Source organism: Aplysia californica, unplaced genomic scaffold, assembly GCF_000002075.1.
Source record: "Aplysia californica isolate F4 #8 unplaced genomic scaffold, AplCal3.0 scaffold00962, whole genome shotgun sequence".
In the NCBI taxonomy this organism is placed as follows: domain Eukaryota; kingdom Metazoa; phylum Mollusca; class Gastropoda; order Aplysiida; family Aplysiidae; genus Aplysia; species Aplysia californica.
In genome coordinates this window covers 190358-212517 of record NW_004798232.1, presented here as the reverse complement: position 1 = coordinate 212517, position 22160 = coordinate 190358, and the positions used below count along the sequence as shown (strand labels likewise).

The 22160-nt window shown below is 41.4% G+C and overlaps 1 protein-coding gene across 2 annotated transcripts in view; it reads right to left on the bottom strand.

Annotated features, from left to right (window-relative positions):
- Nucleotides 1–18007, bottom strand: part of LOC101845366 (ATP-dependent DNA/RNA helicase DHX36) — a gene marked incomplete in the record, with an annotated part of 37046 nt that extends 19039 nt beyond the window's left edge. The window contains 16 exon segments of one of the 2 annotated variants that reach the window (XM_013089488.2): nucleotides 286–388; nucleotides 566–676; nucleotides 1558–1639; nucleotides 2027–2193; nucleotides 2814–2888; nucleotides 3549–3634; nucleotides 4782–4877; nucleotides 5842–5916; nucleotides 7287–7429; nucleotides 8318–8473; nucleotides 8806–8895; nucleotides 9449–9565; nucleotides 10461–10650; nucleotides 12370–12527; nucleotides 13305–13709; nucleotides 17909–18007. In XM_013089488.2, the coding sequence (XP_012944942.1) occupies nucleotides 286–388; nucleotides 566–676; nucleotides 1558–1639; nucleotides 2027–2193; nucleotides 2814–2888; nucleotides 3549–3634; nucleotides 4782–4877; nucleotides 5842–5916; nucleotides 7287–7429; nucleotides 8318–8473; nucleotides 8806–8895; nucleotides 9449–9565; nucleotides 10461–10650; nucleotides 12370–12527; nucleotides 13305–13629 (1974 nt within the window). 2 annotated transcript variants of the gene reach the window in all.
- Nucleotides 18008–22160: the final 4153 nt, after the last annotated feature.

Below are 22160 nucleotides of genomic sequence, written 5' to 3'. Positions count from 1 at the left end.
ACGGTGTTTGATAAGAAAGAAAGAGAAAAACACACCAGAGCATCTGCCAATCACCCACACAATAAAAGAAGGTGGAGAGGCAAGGACACTAGATGTTTGATAGGAAATAAGGAGCAAATCACACCAGAGCACCCGTCTAACATTCACAAAAAGTAGGTCAGAGAGCCGGTTGGGACGTATGATGACAAAATTCCAGTCGATGGAAGGGTAGGTCTAACAACACAAACACACATACTACAATCAGCATAACACATGCATAACACAAGTACCCTTGGGGTTACTCACCTCCATCTGCGTGCAGATGTAGTGGATGATATGCTGGATAAGGTCGAGGTCGATACACGAGTAGTCAAACTTGTTGAGCACCTCGATTGTCTTCATATCATACCTTTAATGAGGAGAAGGGGATTGGAGGAGAGAGAATTGTTCATTTAACTGAATAAAGAGAAGCACATCAGATTGATAATGGTCATTTACTGCAGGGAAAAAAGCAAGGGGGATGGGGAGGGGCAGAAAAGAGACACACAAACACATAACAGTAGACTAAAAGACACGCCCAGCTTACCTCCCTATCAGAGTCCTCAGCCACACCATGTAGTTCTCGCGCTCCTCCCGATCCTTCTGCGTATCTCGCTTCCGACCTCTGAAGCCCGTGTTGCCTTCCCTGAGGCGGTACCTGAGGGGAGCAATAGCAAGGCAAGTCACAGGTTTTAAGTCACTTCTGACTTTGTAAAGGCTCAAGCAGATTTTGATTTAAGTAAAATAACTTGGGTACCTAATATTTGAGTAAAGTAATAGTGTTGAAAAGCAGTGCAATAATGGTTATAAAGTTCTGTAAAGATGACAAGAGACCAATAAAAACATCAAAGGGACAGAAAACAAGTAGGAGCTACTAGTGTATATTTCGATCACCCGCTTCCAGTGGAAGATACAAGCATGACCAAAGAGCCCACACCCACCATCTACTTGTCTACAGGAACAAACATGACACAACAAAATGCCCTTGGACAAGGCCAGACTTTACATAAGTACCTTTCCTAAAATGAACTGAATATTTCATTGTTCTCATCATTACAAAGAGGTTGAGAAGTCGACAAATGTTAGAGGAGAATAACTTTATCAGAGAAAACGATAAGAGCAGTTCTGGAGAATGAAACTTCTCTCTTCAATTCCTCCTTGACAGTCAAAAACATGAAATGCAGGAAAACACTTCAGATCAGATTTAACATGATAAGCTGACAAAATAAACCACTTCTCCCATTCCGCGAATGGAGATTTTGGCTGAAAAAATGACACAGGGGTGAAATTTTAATGTGTAGATTCTCAACTCAAGCTATTTACTTCAAGTTAAACATATCTTTTATCATTTCATACTAATGAACTGCACAAACTCAACCTATAGATTTGATACAGCAATTCTCATAGGCCTAGGAGTAACTAAACTTATTTTGTCAGCAAGCCTCACAAATATTCGTAGAAGAGTGAAAAAGTGATACCTCCTCATGACAATAACATTCCCCTACACACATTCCATGATGAAGTAAATGAAACACTCACCCTGTCATTTCTATAATGTTCTCCAGTAAATATTCCTTCACCGGGAATGTGTAGCCTGGGATGTTCAGCATAGGACAGTCGTCTGAAAAAACAGGTTCTTTAACATTAGAAACATATCAGCACAACAACAGTCATTTACTACTGAAAACAAGAAAGACAGCAAGCACAACAGAGAGAAAGAAGAGGAGACGAGCAGGATCTACCAAAGTATCCTCCAACCACCCACTCGGAAAAATCTGCACTACTAGAAACTAAGAAATCTTGAATACACAAAATACAATTAAATTCCAACTTTAACTAATTGAGGTGAAAAAAGGGAAATGCAGAAATTTCACTTTAAAAACAGCAGTTATTACCAATCCACGGAAAATGCAATAAAAAGCCCAGTCCGCAAGTGACTATTCAAATGAACATGCTACAAACACACACATATACACACACTCATACAGAGTGGTCACCCTCTACTCACTAAAATAGTGGGAGAACATTTCTGCGTTGAGCGTAGCACTCATCAAGATGACCTTGAGATCGCGCCGCACGGCCAGCAGGTCCTTGAGGATGATCATGAGAAAGTCGGACTGAAGGTCACGCTCATGGATCTCATCGATGATGACGTGAGTGGCGCGCTGCAGCTTTCTGATGACACATGACACAGATATGACACACGTCAGGAGTGAGTTTCTTGTTAACACATGTCAGGGGTAAACTAATCATGAAACAAGCAAGCAAATCTTGACAGACACATGGCACATGTCAGCAGCACTTCCAGTTGATATGTGACACAAACACGACAAGGGGTGAAAGGTTTAGGGGGGAGAAGGAGTATAAAAGAGAGAGAGAGAGAGTGAGTGTGATAAGAGGGGAGAGTGAGTGTGATAAGAGGGGAGAGTGAGTGTGTCATGGAGGGAAAACAAATACCTCACCACTTTAACTTTAACAGTACTCATTAATCACTCTGCATTTATATAGAGCACACACGTGCTCTACAGTAAGCTAAATGTGTTTTACAATGTTATTACCCCAGAAGACCCTAGAGCACTCAAAGACATTCTCCGCTTCTCTGGAAGCACTCTGTGCACATGGTCATTTTAGAGGCACAAAAACACTAACACACTAACGAGAATCTGAGAAAAGTGCCTTTCCCAAAGACACAACCTCAGGCCCAACTGAGCTTTGAACCCCAAACCCACAATCTCACTATCAGGAGTCCGGTAGCCTAACTAACAACTAGACCGCTTTCCAAGTGAAATACTCACGGGTCACTCTCCAGAAACTTGAGCACAATACCAGTTGTACAGAACAGAATTGAACCTTGGGACCTTGGCCTCTTGCTGAAAAAGACATAAGGCAGAAGGGGTTTTAAGAAAAAACAGGAGACATCGGTTTGCTGTGTACAGAAAAACACAAAGACCCAATTGTGGTCATTAAGTTTTAGTTCTAGTAGGAATTTTACAGCACTTACAATACATATAAGTTATATGAATGCCGCAAATTAGCGGTGTTCGTAGAGAATAACACAAAGAAAATGAAGAGGAAAGATAAGGACAATAGATGTTTGATTGGAAAGAACGAGCAGGTCATTCAGTACAGGGAAAAAGTAAAGCAGAGTGACAGAAACAATAGAGGGAAAAATGTAAAGAAGGAAAAAAATAAAGAAGAAAGAGCACCTGGGGCAACCTTCAACCATCCACAAAGTATTAAACCAGACGTCAGAGAATTAGAAACATATGATAATAACACAGAGCTTCAATCCTCCCCCCTCCCCTCTAAAAAAACAAACAACAAACCCCCCCCCCCCCCAAAAAAAAAAACAAAAAAACAAAACAACAACAAAAAACCCTCATCTCCCGTTGATTAAAAAAAATTAACAGATCCCACCCCCATTCCTCCCATCCCCCATTAAGACAACAAATGACATTTCCCCCCCTCCTCCCTTCCTCCTCATTCCATCCATCCCCCCCCCCTCCCCTATAAGACAAGAAATGACTCACGCCTCCAGCCTGATCTGGTACCCGACACTTGACTGCTGGCTGTCGTTGACACGGTCACAACGCTCTGCAGCCACACGCTCCGCAACCTATGAACAGAGAGACACACACACAGAGACATACGCATGGATGAACATTTGCTTGTTTGATTTTGTGAGCAGTGACAAGCACACTGACATAATAACGGTTATAAATTTCTCCTTGAGAGATGAATAAAGATTGTCATTGTCATAAAGTGCACGGAAAAAGTATATTTGAGAGGAACAACAGACGAAAAGAAGAAAGTAGGATCTACCAATGGCACTCTCCAATCACCTCTTTGTCTGTATGTAAACTCTGCTATTCATCAAAAACAAAAACTGAAATGTAATTCTGCAATGTCAAGTAGGTAGGGGACCTAAGACCACATGACAAGAAAGGGATCGACTATGCAGTGAGGGAATACTGTGTCAAAACTATAACCCAAGTTTGGCATCTTATTATAATGGAGCTAAGCCTTTTTGTGAGGTCAGTATACATTTTTTACAAAAACTATAACCAAAGTTTGACACTATATTCAAAAGTGCTCACAAACACTATGGTCAAACACATACAAAGAAAACCTTGCCCAACCATACTTAGGTACACTTCCCACTAACCTTTCTATCCTATACACCAGCAAATTATTTTTAAGTATACAGAAGCACAAAAGGCAAATTGAAACCATCAGAGAGAAATAAAAAAACCAGCCTCAGATGCTGGGACCAGAAGTGTGAATGTTACACAAAAGACCACAGCATGCTCTGTACATTTTGACGTTCATAAACATGCGTGTGTTTGCCTGAATGTGTGTGCATAAGTGTGTGTGTGTGTGTGTGTGTGTATGTGTGTGTGTGTCTGTGTATGCATGCGTGTGTGCGTGCATGAGCAAGAGACAGATGAGGAGAGGGGGAGGAGACAGAACGAGAGAGGAGACAGACACAGAGAGAGAGAGAGAGAAAAAGAGAGAAAGAGAGAGAGAGCGAGAAAGAGAGAGAGACAGAGGGAGAGGGAGAGGGAGAGAGAGAGGGAGAGACAGCATGTATGACAAAGAAAGGGGAATGAAAGAAGGAGAAACAAAGTAAGAGAAAGAAAAGAGAAAGTGTCTGTGATCATATATTTGCATCTTCCTAAAAATGTGGGCGTATATGAGTGTGAATGGTTCTGTGCATGTGAGCAGTGAGTAAGTGTTTGAGTTCGTTGCTTTATGTCACTCACGGAAATAGCGCTGATTCGACGTGGCTGTGTGCAGATGAGACGACACTGGGAGCCCAAGCCTCGCTCTATGTAGTCATCCAGGATAAACTGGGGAACCTAAAATAAAAAGACAGACAGACATATGGACATGACGAACTCAAAAAAGTTCAGAGAAGACAGTGATAAATAAATACTCATTCACACATTCAGTATGCTGCCCCACACAAACAATGAGATAGACAGTCACAGACAAGAACAAACACAGAGAGACCCACTTTGTGAAATGCACAAACTCAGACATTTTTTTTTTTTATAGTAGAGGGCTTTACGGCGCTCGCAACTGCATAAGGTCATATGAGCGCCAAGGGGAGGTTGTCAACAGAGAAGTCTTTACACGGAATCAGACTTAGACAGCTCACCTCTCTGGCTTCAACAGCACAAGGTCTGTTTCGACTATCAAAGCACTCCAAAATAGCCCGTCACAAGAGAGTGACAAACATACAAAAGAAGTAGAGGAAAATGACAATAGTAAGGATCAGTAAAGAAAAAGCAGGAGTTCCCTGTTGTAGATCAGGCACAGTTATGAGAGTGACATGAGTCAGCCCATTTACAATTCTACTATGCTTGAACGAGAAATGTTCCCCCTTTGGGAATGGCCTAAAGACACTTCAGTCAGTGGCACTGCCCCGGGGAGTAAATTCAGACAAGGCAGCAGTGACCACCTATGCTCACTCAGTACGTCACACACAAACAGAGAGACAGACACACACACATACAAGCACACAAACATACACCACATACAGACAGACAGACTCATTTGATGAAATGCACAAGAAGTAAATAGAAGGCAGGAGTAAGAACCTTTCCTTACTGAACAGACAGAAACAGTAGGGGTAAAAGAAAGAAATAAGACATACAACTGGAATCTTCCAACCACCCACCTTGCAAGGAGCTAGGGGAAATTCTTTTACTTCTGTACTACTGAACAGTCAAACAAAAACAACACAAGAAAATGTAACATATGTGCACAACGCAACATAAGACAGATAACTCTGTGCCTAGCATGTTGCCGTCCACTGACCTGAGTTGTCTTCCCACAGCCTGTCTCGCCACTGACGACCAGGACTTGGTTCTCCTGTACAGCCGACACCAGGGTCTGTAAAGGAAAAGGTTGTAGTTGTTGTTGTCGAGTGTGTGTGTGTGTGTGTGTGTGTGTGTGTGTGTGTGTGCGTGCGTGTGTGTGTGGTAACCTATCCTTCCAAATTGTTTGGAGCCCTGCAGAGCATGCTCTTCGCCAGAGCCACCACCTCTCTTAGCTGGCGGGTGAGGCAGTCCAACCTCTTCGAATACTCTCCAAAGAAAAGCCACCCTTGTTGTTGTTATTATTGTAGCTAATTCAGTAGCCGTTAAGCGTGTGCCCTTCAGCTCAGTGGAAAGATTAAATGGTGAAGTGAAAGTTTAGGTTAAGTAACAGTTTTACGACATGTTTTGAAACACAATTAGGTCACATAAATGCCGAAGATTAGAGGTGTTACAAGAGAGTAGCAAACGCACACAAAAAAAAGAAAACATAAATAGGAGAGAAGGAGCAAACATTACCAGAGAACCTGCCAACCACCCACTGAGTGTGTGCCCTTCAGCCCAGAGAAAAGATTAAAAGGTCAAGTGATAGTCTCATAGTCTGTCAAACCCTTGATGAACAGGGCATCACAATAGAAACCGAGGCTGTTTGAGTAAAGAGAAGCACATCAGATTTATTTGAGGTTTTTAAAAATAGTTTTAGTAAGTGTTTTACGGCACTTGCAATACAATAAGGTCATATAAGTGCCGAAGATTAGAGGTGTTGTTACAAGAGAGTAACAAACACAAAAAAGAAGGGGGAGAGTTTGTTTGAGTAGAGAAAAGCACATTGACACAATAATGGTAATTTAGTGCTGGGAAAAAGACAGACAAAGAGAAACAACAGAGAGAAAGTAAAAATGTAAGATCTACCAGTCGCATCCTCCACCCACCCACAGTAGCATATCAGAGCAAAAATGATTACTTAGAATAGAAAAAGAGCATGACACACAGGCAGGAACAGCAAAGAGAAAGATTAGACGTAGGACCTGCCAGTGGTGCCTTCTAGTAAGAGTTTTGCGGCATCTGGAACACAGTAAGGTCATGTAAGTGACGAAGATTAGAGGTGTTAATGGAGTAACAACCACAAAAAAGGAGAGATAAGGACCATATATGTTTGATACATCAGACGCTGGTCAAAATAATTATATCGAAGAAAGGAACATTTTTCCGCTTGTTTGGCAATTTTTATTAAAATGGGTTGTTTTTTTTGGCTCAACACCTTTTAAAAACACATTTTTGTGTTGATTTTGTTGAAAAAATTTGATGAAACACAAAAGATATTTGCACTTTCTAAGGACTCTTCGCTTTTGGGAGTTACAGAACTTTGATTGCCATTTTCTCACTAGTTTTACCTAAAATAGGTATAGTTTACCAGCGACACATGAATCCATCCCCTGATCTCACCTCTTTCATTTCATAAGAGGGAAGTTTGTGCCTAAACTCTAACATCTTGGTGAACTGCGGGTTGTTTAGCAGCTTGCGGGATGTTTCCTGCATTTCCTTGTCTAAGGTTGGGTTCTCAGACTGGGGCACAGAGCTGGCAAAATCTGTAAAGAGAAACAGCGCACAGTTACTGTTGTTGTGTCAAAACGTCATGACTATCAGAGGCAATTTCTAAAGGAGAGGCAAACATTTATTTATGATACTGCCCTTCCTCTTGGCTCTAGACAAACAAAGAAAAAAGATTTAGAAAAGGGTAATCCGAAACGTAAAATTATGTTATTTGTTTGTTTGAATAAACAGAAGCTCACCACCACAAGAAATGGTCACTTTATGCTCGAAAAAAAATGACACAGACAAACAGGAACAATAGAGGGGGGTATAGATTAGAAGAAAGACATACCAGTAGTACCGTCTAACCACCTGCTCTATTCATCGTACACATGTTTAGTTTTTATCTGAGTTCTCAGGGAGTTCACATCCTAGCAAACACACGTAGGTAATGTCAGAGATGCAATGAGGGTTATTTAGTGCTGAGGAAAAGCGAGACAGGTAGAAAAACAAGCAGAACAGAAAAGTAAAGAAGGAGGACCTATCAGCTGTGCCTTCCAACCACCTACCAAGACAGGCGTCAATTATTTGAGAAAGATGAGACCAACAACACACAAATGACCATATAGTGCGGAAAAAACCAAGACACACAAACAGAAACAAAAGAGGGAAAGAACAGAAGTAGGACCTTCCACTGCCTCTCTCCAACCATCCACACAATCACACAGCACATACCCAAGACAGATGAAAAAGATATCCTGAAATTAAAAAAAATTCCAAACCACGACTACTTTAACTCTCCACACATCTTGAAATCAAGAACAGATGCAAAAGTATCATCCTGAAATAAAAAGAAAAGTCTGAATCACAACTACTTTAAATTCCCACACATCTTGAAATGGAAAAAGTTCTAAAAACCACACCAACGTCAACTCCCCGCTCACCTGCTTCTGGCTCCTCACTGGCGTAGGGATAGTCTCCGTGAGATCTCAGGTACTGCACCACGCCCGCTACACTGGGCACCTCCTCCTCCTCCATGTCCTCTTCCTCCTTCAACGGCAAGTTGCTCGCCCCACCTGGGGGCACCACCTCAACAAAGACTGAGGAACACACAGACAAACACATGTGTCACAACATGGTGGAATCAGGCGCTCGCCTATTTCTGGACATGTTGAGTCATCAGTGTGCTGTGACAAATCCATTCCTCTTCAAAAAAGAAAAAGTGTACGAACCTTTTTATTGCAAGTCAAACACAAGCTTTGACATAACATTTTATTCTAAGTATGCATGTGTATGAGTGTGCGTTTGTGTGAACACATGTGTGAACATATGAAAAAGAATATTGAATAGGTGTGTGTATGTATGTATGTGTGCGTGTGGATGTGTGTGTGTGTGTGTGTCTGTCTGCTAAAGACAACGATCTTGCACTCACAGGAGCCATCCCCTTTCTTCTCCTCCGTCTCTTCCTCGCCAGCTAGAACTTCCCAGTTGTCTGGTGGCTCACTGCTCTCAGGGAACATATCTGCAGATGATTTTGTTTGCTTGTTTGAGTGAAGAGAGGTGCATCACAGAATAATGGTCATTTAGTGCAAGGAAGAAGTAAGACAGAGAGGGAATGAGAAAAAAAAAGGGATCTATAGGTAGCCACCACCAACCACCTGCATGTCTACAGATAAGACAAAGTAGAGGAGGAGGAGGAGGAGGAAGAGGTGGAGGAAGAAGAAGATGTAGCACAGATGATATAAAGAGGTATTAGGACAAGATTAGATCTAGCGACACATTGAGGACGGTAAAAGAAAAAAAAGACAAAAGAGAAGGAGGAAAAGGACAAGGATGTTTTAGTTTAGTTTTAGTAAGTCTTAGTACGGCACTTGCAACATGATAAAGTCATGTAAGTGCCGAAGAGGTGTTACAAGAGAATATCACACAAAAAAAAGAGGGACGGATAAAGACGTTTGAGAGGAAAGAAGGAGCACCAACCAACCATCCACAAGGAGGACTGTTTCAGTTAAACTGGAGTACAGAAAAGCACATCAACGTTAAAATGGGAAGAGAAAAAAGAGAAATGAATGCACCTGTCTGTTTGTCCTGATACACAAATCTTGTCTGTGACTTCCCTTGCTGGCCAGTGCTGTCCCACGCCGCCCCAGCTCCACTACTCGGCCTCTTCGCAGTCTGGTCTTCCTCTTCATCTGTGGCCACACAAACATCATAATTTATCTTTTTGGGGTGGAAAAAGGGAGGTTCTCCGTTCTCCAAAATTTGTGTACATCAGATGCCTTAATGTTTGACATTTTCATAACTTTTTCTCATCAAGGGTTTTTAACATTCCACCATGAATAGCAGGGAGGGTATGTTACACATGCTCTCTTATTCATCTTTCAGAATGCATTATGTCTGTATTTATGGAAATAGAAGCACCAACATAGAGACTAATATTTAGTGCAGGGAAAGAGCAAGACAGATGAAAGCAAGAACCAAAACAAAAAAACCCCAAAAAGCAGGACCCACCAGTTACCCCATGATGTGACCCGAACAGCACAATATGAGAGACCACAAAGTGTGTTGTTTTGGGTTTTGGAAAAGGTTGGAAAATATGTAGTGCACAACTGTATAATACAATTGTAGTCTAGTTACAGAAGAGACAAACACATCAATACAAAAACAGCCTTTCAGTGCTGAGAAAACTTTAACTCTCAAGAAAGATAGACATAAAAAAAAAAAAATCATGAGTAAAAAAAGTGGAACACTCCAGCTGCCCACAGTGCAACATGAGTCTTTTTCTTCTCATTCATCTTTAAATGGACATCCCAGTCTGTAGTGCGGAGGCTGCTGTCCAATGCAGGTCCTCTAGGCTCCCGTGGAGTTTGCGCTTCATGCATTGGGCATGCTTGTAGAATTTGACTTCCTGCTTGGCAGCTGATTTCCCCATTGACACTGCCCCGCGTTTCCCATCCTGAACTTTGTGAAGAATGTTCAATATGAGTGGCAACAAAGTGTGCTGCCACTGGATCACACATGGTGACCAAAAGTTAAACAAAATTTATATATCATTATAAAATTACAAAAATCTGAGAGTGACCGTACCGAAGCCCCGGTCTGACTGTAGCTTCCTGCTCTTCCCGCCACCCGGCAGATGCATAGGTGTGGTAGCGGAGGACGAAGCTGACATACCAGAATGTGATGTGGCAGGTGGTGTGTCGTCCGAATCCTTTAAGTCCGTCAGCAGCTGTCGTATTTGGTGTTCTTGACGTCTGTCCATTGACACAGTTGGCCTCTGACAGGAGCAAAGTGCAAGAAAGATGAGAACAACTTTAATACTTACATTATATCTTATATTTTGCTCCTTTTATCACAATAGTTGTGCTCTTATTATACTGCACTACTAAGGCTGGAACTTAATATATTGACAAACTGAAGGGTATGGGCTGAACTCAAAGATGGAAACTCAGTAAAATCAACATGCAATAAGCCTTCATGAAAATTAACAAGTGAGGGACATAAAAGCTTGACTAAAAAAGTTGAGTTAAGAGAAGAACAACAATATGTCATGAACTGCATTCTTCAGTTACGAAATTTTGAGGAAGTTGCTCAAAGACAGGTACACTGATGACAGCTACTTACAGACTCTTTTAGTTATACAGTGGAGTCCACTTATAACGAGTCCTGAAACAACGAGAAGTCTGTTATAAAGACACTATTCCAAAACCCCAATTTTTCCCTTCTTTATCTTTGTAAAAAAAATACTGCTATAGCGCAATCGGACACACACAGGAGTCGGATATAGTGGAATATTGCTGCTGCTGTGCACAGAGCACAGGCCAGTTATACATATAAACCTCGCCAGTTGAGAAACTTGTTGGTGATCTAGCGAAACCTAGGACCTTACATCAACTCCTTGAGCGAAACAAACAATAGGAGAGCCCACGTTTGCCAACAATGAAGGCCGGAGCGAATGAGTGGGGAGGGTGTGGTAAGCGCAGACAAGAAGAACGCATCGTGTGATACACCAGCCTAGTCTAGATTATCTAGGCCAACCACTACCCATTCCCTCACTTCCCTGATGCGGGGATAGAGAGGTCACAATGCTGTGATGGACGGAGTGAATGTGTAGTAACGTGCGTAAGCAGACGAAACACACCACAGGGTGTGTTGGGGTGGGGGACAACACAGCGGGCGAGTTAGCCCAGAGCGCATTATTTCTGATCGCCAACGCCGTGCTGTCAACATTGCTAGTGCTTGAGAAAGAAACCCGATTTGATTTTTGATCAAGTAAGACCTAGAGGCTAGAGGTCATGTTGAACAATGTAATCATCAGGGGAGATAACAAAAAGAAATAAACAGTACACCAAACTCATAGATTAAACCTACTTTATTATTTCCATTGAATTTATTACTGGATTCCTTATAACGAGAATCCTGGTATAACTGACTTTTCGCTCTGGTCCCCTCCCTCTCGTTATAACAGGATTCCACTGTAGTAAGTGTTTTACGGCACTGGCAACACCATATTTTTATAAGGTCAAATAAGTACGGAAGAATAGAGGTGTTACAAGAAAGTAACAAACACAAAAAAAGGAGGGGAGAAAAAAATACATGTTTGGTAGGGAAGAAGGAGCAAACCACACAAGAGCACTCGCCAACTACTCAATTATGGACATTTGACATGGTCAACATGTCAGACATTTGACATGGTCAACATGTCATGCACAGGTGTGGATTAATATTTGAAATAGTGAATATGTCGGGTACAGGGTATCATGACAGACATCTGACGTTACTAGAATGCATGGTAAATAAGAGGGATTTAGTATTGGACAAGCTTCCTAGAAAGGCTATACATTTTGATGATCTTATGAATGTACGTAATATATCACTCAGGAGCTCAGGCAGAGGGGCACGGTAGCCTCAGGAGGTCACGGCTCAAAGGGTAAAGCGCTGATATAAACTTTTAAAAAGTTGTCACCTCCCATTTATATGCTGGTAAGAAACTCACATTCTGTTTCTGCTCCCGTTCCTTACGAGCCTGGCTTCTCTTGGCGTACCACATTCCAATATCTCTTCCACGGAGACCAGGTGGGGGCCTCTCTCGCCCTCCACTCTGACTGCCTTCTCCGCCTTCTTCAGACCCATCCATGGAGCTGTCCGGGGGCACTGGAGGGAAGGGGGGAAGGGGGGAAGGGGGGAGTTTTTTTTAAGAAACAGAAGCATATTGACATGATGATGGTCGTTTAGTGCTGGGAAAAACAGAGAAAGAAGAATAGCAGGACCTACAAGGATTAATCTCCAAATACACAGAACAGGGAATGGGGTGAAAAGATACAAGTTGACATTGACTACAAGGGCGTGTAATGTTGGAGGAACTCCCTCTCTCTCTCTCTCTCTCTCTCTCACACACACACACACACACACACACACACACACACACACACACACACACACACAACATGCGCACATTAAGAGGGGCAAAAACATATACACACACATTCACACATGTAAGCAAAAACTCACCCACAATCACAAACTAAGACATAATTACAAAAATATTTAAGACAAAGACATGAAAACAGCAACAGAACCTCATCTTTATATTTTTTAAGCTCAGGTAACAAGTGTAGTTTTACATCTTGCCCCAAGTCAATACAAATACATTGCTGTGGTGCCGGCCACTAATTCACGAAATCTCCAGCGTGGGTTTTTCCGAGGAGTTCTTTGAACTTTTCTTCTCAGTGGCTCTCTTCTGTAGGTTATGGAAGTTAAAACAGAAGTCCCTCTTAGATCTTAAAATAGCCGTGCTATGTCAAAAAGCACATTCAACTCATACTTTATCAAACCAACAATCAAAATCAAAGTTTGCTTAAAAATCAAGCAAATCCACAACCCCCCTACCTATCACCACTTGTCAAAAGGGTAACCGTGGTTGTAGCTTACATTCACATCTGTGGGTTTCTCTCCGGTCACGACGACCTCTACCCCGTCCCCTCCCTCCACCGCCATAGCTTTGAAATGTGTTTCCTTGACCTCCGCCGTAGCCTTGATATGCATTCCCTGTCGGAACTGGTCCCATCAGGCCTTGACCATCAGCTCCACCCTGTCCTCCTTGGGACCAGTTTCCCTGCCCATATGAAGGAGCCCCGAAGCCTTGACCTTGATTGTTAGACCAGCCTTGTTGCGACTGTTGCCAGTTGTTGCCATATGCACCTCTCCGTGCATTTCCACGGCCACCCCAGTGACCTCCACGGCCACCGTAACTCATGGCTCATACAGCGGCAATATGCAGCACGACAATTGCAATATGCTGCTCATCAGCTGTGACTGGAAGTCCTTGATGTCGCTCTGGGAAAAAGACCAGGAAGCAAATATGAAGTAAATCCCAATTCTTACAACTGTTACAACATACATCACTGTTTCTCTCTCCTTCTTTTGTTCCAGGATGCCGCACATATTCTGTCCCCTTTTCTCATTCATCTCTGAAGTTTCCTACTATCACTACACAAATGATTTGAACGCAGAAGACTATATATATATATATATATATATCCTCCTCCTCCCACCCGATACTGGGTTGAGCACCCCAGTTGGATTTGAGCTTTTGATATTAAGAGAGCAATTGAGTTTCTAACCTATGCACTACACAAGATGGCTCCCCAAAAATCTCTAACACACACACATATATCAAACACACATTTGTGCTAACTAACACTACAACCTAATCAACTCTTTCGGAACAAAGCAGCCTTGCCATTCATGATCATAATGCCAGCACAAAAATGAACTTCCCTTGAATTTACTGGAAACATTTGCTTAAATCAGAAACCCTTGAAAATAAATCAAAACCCACAATGGGAGCTTATTTATAGAGTTGATAAAGTGCTTGGTGAAACAATATTTATCTATATTCTAGACCATAGAGAGCTGAGGTATAGAATTATCATTGTATGGTAGGTAATGTGAAACTTGACCATTGAGAAAGCTGAATTATCGACTTGGACACTCAGACTTTTTGTTGTGTGTGAATGTATGCATAAATTATAAATGTTATCATGAGTGTACATATTGCAGTATTTTATTGAAAGAATGGAAGACATTCTATTTCTGAGACAAGAACTAAAACTATATAAATATATTATTACTAAAAATATTACAAAGAATCTTCCTTTTAAACTCTTTAAACCCCATCGGACGCTAGGATTGTCCGGTAGTAATATCCCTGTTCCCGATCAAGACGCCGTGAGCGTCTGATACTAGTGACAACTGTTTTGTTTTATTTAGTGCAAGCTTTTGCTTGTTTTTCAGAACTATTCACGAACCAAGTTTTTTAGTAAAGACTTTACTAAGCCTTTGTTTTCACCGTGGCCAGCTCTATTCGGACTCGAGTCCAATTAGATTTTTTATCTATTCAGACTCCAGTCTGAATGTGGGTTTTATCTATTCCAACTTGGGTCGGCAAAAAAAGTTTCATTTATTTGGACTCAGGTTTTAAGTCAGTTGTGTGAGTGTAAGGAGGTCATATAATAAATAACTGTTGTCAGGGGATTTTATATAAGCCAGAATTAGAACTAGAAATACCTACTAGGACTGTGTAATTGTGTCAAAAGTCAAAAGACTGCACTCTCCTTGCCCAATGGCAGCGTCTATGTACACAGTAACCGACAACTCATGGTCTTTCTGTTGGGCGCGATCTGTCGATTTGCGCAATCCATCGACCGCGCAGCTCATTTGGTTGATCGAGGAAACGCGCGACAATACATCGATTGTTGCGCATTCTGTTGATCAGCAGATCGCGCAGCGCTTTTTGTCATACTTACTGCGAATTCTGTTGATAAACTATGATGATGAGGTGAATAAAAAAAAAAAGAAAATTGGTTTACTGAGCTCGTCAGTCTTTGAGTTTGAGCATCTAAGAAGAGTTGTGTGATGAACTTTAAGTGGTGACGGTTGAGTGAGGCCGATAAATTGACACGACGTTAAATCGAGCACCTGTACTCAGTATTTGGACGGATGTGATTGGCTGCGTACTTCATGTGGTATTCCAAATACGGTGAAGATTTAATGGCTTGTGATAAATTGCTGTGTGTTGATTAAACATTCATTATACAAGTATTGTTTTCTTTATTGTTTCCTTGAACAAGAGCACCTCGAGCACAACCAACCTCTCCATATTGAATAAGTGTTCGGAGTGATACTCACGACCTATAAGTATAGGCCTAACCCTGATTGCACTCTCATTAGATCTACCCAATGGCAGTGTCTAAGTACACGATAACCGACAACTCAGGGTCTTTCCACCACCACAACAGCATCATCATTACTTCTACTACCACTACAGCATCAACATTACTTCCACCACCACTATACAGCATCATCATTACTTCCACCACCATTTGTCTTTCCACATGTTTAATTTGATTTTGTTGAGTGTTGAGTTTTTCTGTAATTTTTTTTAAAAATCACATCGCACAAAACCGACAGCCGTGGCCCCTTCTCAACACCTCTTTCCCCATAAGCCGAGAGTGCGATCGCTACACGCAGTCTCATTGGTCGAAACAATTAACTTTGCCCCCGGCAAGGTCAGCTCAACTTAGTTTTGTTCATAAACATGACGATCGACGCAGGGAGGGCCAGTTTAGATAGATCTAGTAACTGGATATTAAAGCTCACGTCTCAATTGTCATTATAATCAGAAAAAATGTTAATACATGCTGGAAATATTTAGAAACAAGGGTCGGAAGTCGGAACGGACATCATAAGGAATCAAATCAGAGTTGGAATATAATTTTTGTCTATTCAGACTCGAATTGTCACTTCGATTAGTTGGTTATTGTAACCCTGACTTCCAGTTACTTCCATTCAGTTTCGGTTTGACTTTGGAGAGTGAAACTAAATTACGCCCTGGACGACATCAAAACATAACAAAACTCAGGGGTATGATCTATAGAATGCGCAACCAAACGGATCGACAAAAAGCGCTGCGCGATCCGCTGATCAACAGAAAGTGCAACAATCGATGGATCGTCGCGCGTTTCCTCGATCAACCAAACGCGCAGCGCAGTTGATGGATTGCGCAAATCGACAGATCGCGCCCAACATTTCCACCACCACAACAGCATCATCATTACTTCTACCACCATCTGTCTTTCCACATGTTTAATTTCAGTTTGTTGTGTGTTACAGTTTTTCTGTAAGTAACTTTTTTCAAAAATCTCATCGCACAAAATCGACAGCTGCGGCCTCTTCCTAACACCTCTTCCCCCAGCTAAGCGCAATCTGATTGGTCGACATTTAATTTTCACTTAGCCCCCCGCAAGGTCAACTTAATTTGTTTGTTCTGTTCATACTTAATGATGCAGGGAGGGCCAGTTAAGATAGATCTACTAACTGGAAGTTAAAGATCACGTCTCGATTTTTATCGTTCCAATCTAAAACAGTTTCATAAAATGCTGGAAATATTCAGGAACAAGGGTCGGAAGTCGGAAAGGAGTCATGCTGGACTCAATTCAGAGTCCGAATATAATTCTCTTGTCTAAATCGGACTCGAGTCCTAACGGACGGTCACTTCGTTTCACCAGAAGTTGGAGGCAAGCTTTTGGGACTATTTTATGAGACATAGGCCTAGTGCTCCAGGTTTAGGTGACAGTTAGTAAAAACTCTGGGTAACAGTGGAAAAAACTCAGGGTTTAAAAAGTTAACAAGGATACACGATAAGAAGATGATCTAAAATATGAGCAGAAAGACAATGAGTGAAAATGAAACTGAAACTGCATTGGGGACTAGGTTACATTTTATAGACCCTAAACTTAAGGGCGGCTAGACTGTCAGTCTAGCCGTACTTAATATTGATGGCTGAATTGTAAATGAAATTTGGCACTTTTTCGTCTGTTACCCCAGGCCGGGCCTGGCCGCCATCTTGGCTCGGTAGTAATCGGGCGGTGTTACTACCTGTTCTGTTCAGTAATCGATAGGCCTAGGCCTATAGAGTCGAGTGTCGAGCATCGTCGTCTTGGCCTAGCCCTAGATTGTTTGGTCATAATGCTGTTTGTTGTTAATGACGTTGTTAACGTTGTTCGCACAATTGTACGGATAACCACTCCGTATGTAAATGTTCCACAAAACGGTTGGAAGCTAACTAAAGTAAAGTAGATTCTAGATCTAGTTTGTTTTATTTTTATGGACATTCATCTCTTTACACATCCGTGAGAGGAGAGAGTTGATTTCGCTCACCACATACAGTGACAACAGGGGAAAGCAGGGCTCTGATCTTTTAGATATCTACATCTAGATATAGATCTAGATATAGATATAGATCTAGATAGATTGTAGATTTAGATTTTAGATTAAATAACTCTTCTTTGCGGATCAGGCAAACTTGAACTTCACAACTGATGATTATTATAGTTTTTATATACTCAGAGAGAGTATCAGTTTATCTCAAGATTAGTACACACCCGTAGATCTATCACTCGACTCAATATAATGCAGGTAAGACTTCAATGTTGTAAAAGTCTCTAGATCTAGATCTAGAAACTAGCATTTACCGGCGTCTGCAGGAGAGAGGAAAATCATGCAAACAAAATCGTCAAAAAAGAAATTATTGGGAGTAGCATCCCTTGAAGATCTTGAATGCCAGGGAAAAGTTCGTCTTGCTTTTTGCAATTCACACAATAACCAAAGAAGCAGATCTTAAATACTACTGCTTGTGATAAATAATTGTTTCTAGTGTTGCTTGCTTTTCTAATGTATTTATGTAATCGGAAGGTGTTCTGTTTTTCGTCAGAATAGGAAATTTCTCGTTAATTAAATCCATTACGAGTATTGGTATTTTGTTCAATTGAACCACTGAACATGCCAATGTGGCATTTATTTTAGGCCGGCACTATTTCTCCGAACGTTCGGGAAAATAAAGCTGGGCACTATTTCTCCGAACACTCTGAAATCACATCCTTTCGCAAATTTCGGATATTATATAGATCTATAATTATAGTATAGGCCTACCAAAGATTGTTCGTATACAATATGGTTCAATCGGTCAAAAAAATGTCCGCAGTAAATATTTATAAAGAAACGCTACAGTTCCAAACAGTTAAACTTAATGTGTTGTGTTCACTCGTGTGCTGTCTACAGAGGGTTATTGATAACGACACATAGAACTAGCATAGATATCTGCGTTTGTTGCGGCTGCGACCAATCAATCGTGGCTCAATTTTTTGGCATTTTTTGGTCCCCAAATAGGAGGATAAAAGTCAAATATAAAAAAAAAAGAAAGAAACCGAACCTCTTTACTTTTGAAAGAAAGTTCACCTAGCTTCACTTCGTCTCTTTCTCACTTGTTGTCACCACGTTGATTTGTTGAATACGTTACAGTTACTTTTATTTTTCCCTCTTTGTGGTGTTTTATTTTGTTAGTGTGTATTTTTTTCTTTCTTGTTATTGTTCTGATGTGTTGTTTTTCTATCAATGTTTTTTTTAATGGGGAAAAAGGGGGGGGGGGGGGGGGGTTATATAGTGTAACGTCATTTAATTTGATGTTCCTACCTTCATTAGATTTTAAATATATATATACATGTGTAAATATATAGATTTAAATGTGTTATGTTAGAGCGTACGTTCCACCAAAACCGATCACATGTACTGACACTGGCAGCCCCTTAAATGTGTGTGATTCCATAATTTACTTGTAATATCCTGTACTTTGTTTTAAAATTACGCACATTAAGTGTTAAAACAGCCAATCTTCTTCGGACAGGTGGACTCACGCCCTTATTTGTTAATGTTTGTGGTTGTTTATGGGCTGTTCTAATTTTGATTTCATTCTGTTGTGAAACCTTTCTTTTTCACGTTTTTACACTCATCTAAAAATCTCTAGACTAGCCAGACTAGCTCTTGAAAATTGAAATAGATATATAGACCTAAAAATTTGCTCCTGTGTGTGTGTGTGTGTGTGTGTGTGTGTGTGTGTGTGTGTGTGTGTGTGTGTGTGTGTGTATGCATGTGCGTGTGTGAGTGTGTCTGTGTGTGGTAGTAAGTGTGTAAGTGGAGAGTGAGGAGCGTGTGTGTGTTTGTTTTTCGTCCTTTATTCAGTAACAGTTCAACGTATACAAAAATAGAAACACAGGATCCATTCACTCCAGGGCTCATGAGTCGTTCCTCTCTTTCAGTTTCACTCATTAATTCAATTCCCGTGTTCTCTCTCACGGCTCATCTCCGTCCGCATGACTTCCACACCCCACCCCTCCCTCCAGGCACACACAATGAAAATCTCACTCATTCCCTTGCCACCCTGCGAACCATGGACAATAATATTAGCAAAACACTGCCTTAGCCGCATTCCTTTCGTTCGTGAGCTGTGGACCAGGTCAGGGATGTCGGTGTCGTCCCCTTGTAGTTGCTGTCGCCTGTGGATACACTCATACATTCTTCCTTTCACCTGCTCTGTCACTCACACAGTCTCTCCATCCACAGCTCAGCTCGTCATACGTTCAAAAGTTGCCCACTGATCATGTTTAGTTAGTGTGTGTATAAGTTTGTATGTGTACATGTGCATAATGGTGGTGGGTGTGTGGTGGGTGTTACAGAAGGTTGTCTGTAGGCGGGCTTGCCATGCGGCGTTCCTTCCCAGTTCCCAGACCAGAGGCGGAATGACGAATGAAAGTTGGCGCCGAACTCTTGCAATAAATGGGCAAAAAATCACGAGATCGGAAGCCGGAAACCGTTCGGAGAAATAAAGATCGGCACTATTTCTCCGAACGTTCGGAGAAATAGTCACTTCGTTTATTTTAACGGTGCTCATTGAATTTGTTTCATATGGAAGATTGGTCCATGGAATACAGACAACAATCTGGTTTTCCTGGATTGTTTTTGTTTTTGTAGAGGTTTTACGGCGCTTGCAACTGCATAAGGTTATATGAGCGCCAGAAGATAAGAGGTGTTACAAGAGAGTGACAAACATAAAAAAGAAGGAGGGGAAATAAGGACGATAGATGTTCGATAGGAAAGAAGAAGCAAACCACACCAGAGCACCCGTCAACCACCCACTTTCCTGGATTTAAGTTCGAACTAAGACCAAACTTTCTACAGTCTTTCCACAAAAGAACAATGAGTATAGAAATAACCTTTAATTGATGTTTCTTTGTTTTGCCAAAAAAGGAGGTAAGAATAAGAAAGTAATGTACACGTGAAACACTCATTAGCGCACACACAACAGGCGCAGAGAGAGAGAGAGAGAGAGAGAGAGAGAGAGAGAGAGAGAGAGAGAGGGATAGGGAGGAGAGAGACAAAGTGAGAGAGAGAGCTAGAGAGAGAGGGATATCTAACAGGTAGCCTGGCCATATCGGCTGTCTTCCGACCCATCTGTTCTGTCTCTAGGAGAGCAGGCAGGCTGTCGGCATGGCGGCCAGCCACCCAGCCGCTCGGCCGGCCATCCTCACTGGCGGCCGGCCAGAGAAGAAGGGGGAGAGAGGGCCGGGGAGAGAGCCAGATTCAGCCCCAGCAAGACAGACTTTCAGCAAACCGGCAAGACAGAACCGGGTTCCAAACCCCTGAGTAGTGTTTCCCCCCAAAAAGAGGATAAAGCAAAGTGGCCCTCCCCCCCTTTTTGGGGGTGCCCTTAAAAAACCCTTTTATTCTCTTTGTCCCCCTTTTTTTTTTTTTGGTCCCAATGGGATTCCTCAATTAGTTTATCACCCCCCCCCCCCCCCCCCCCCCCGGGAAAATAAAACTGCAACAAAACCCTTTCCGTAAAAAAAACCCAAAACGAAACAAACTAAGGAAAATAAAACCAATGTAAAATTAACGTATGAAATGATCAAATTTGTGTCGCATAGGCTCAAGAATCCAATGTATTTACAGAAAAATAAAGCAGACCAACACGTCCGTAGACTACTGTAACTATAATCACGTTGCTGTTACAAGATGTGGTAAACCCGCTATGTGATCTGCTCACTCACAACGTAACGTCTGAGAGCGGGGAAAAGAGGGAGGGGTGGAACTATGACTTTTTTGGTTTTTATTTCAAGAGAAGCACATGATCGACGTAAGGAGAGGCCACATAAGTCTGCTTCTAAGAAATATCAAAACGGACAAACAATAATAAAAATAACAGCCTTGCCTATTAATTCAAAACAATTATACGATACAAATTTATACATGCATTAAGTATTAGCATAAAAAGCGAGGTCATGATAATAATATGATATCAGGCCTAATAATAATAATATGCTGATGATGATGATGATGATGATGATGATGATGATGATGATGATGATGATGATGATGATGATGATGATGATGATGATGATGATAGGCATAATCCTACAAAAGAAAAACTAAATCAAAGAGAATCAATGTGGATTTGGAACTTGGGTTCTCACCAAATCCTCAGCGGTCTTAACATCGACGATCGAGCCACATTTCAGGGACCTTAAATTTACCAAGTAGGGACTATTCACACTATTTTTTAAAGACTAAGTTACTATACTACTATTTTTACCATAGTAACTGTGATATTTAGGATTATTTGTCCTTCTAATGTATGTCCAACGTAGACAGAATGATGCGGTGAAGTTTGGTCTTTACAGTGGGGTGGAAGAAATGCGGATGAGTCAACTTGTACTTTTCTACCTTGCCTTCGAGCTCGTTTTGAGAAGACATAAGTTTCCTACCTGTGTGGAATTCAAAGTTTTCCAAATTCCTTTCCTTATGTAGATAATATATGCCACTGCTACTACAACTTCTGCTGCTACTACTACTACTACTACTACTACTACTACTACTACTACTACTACTACTACT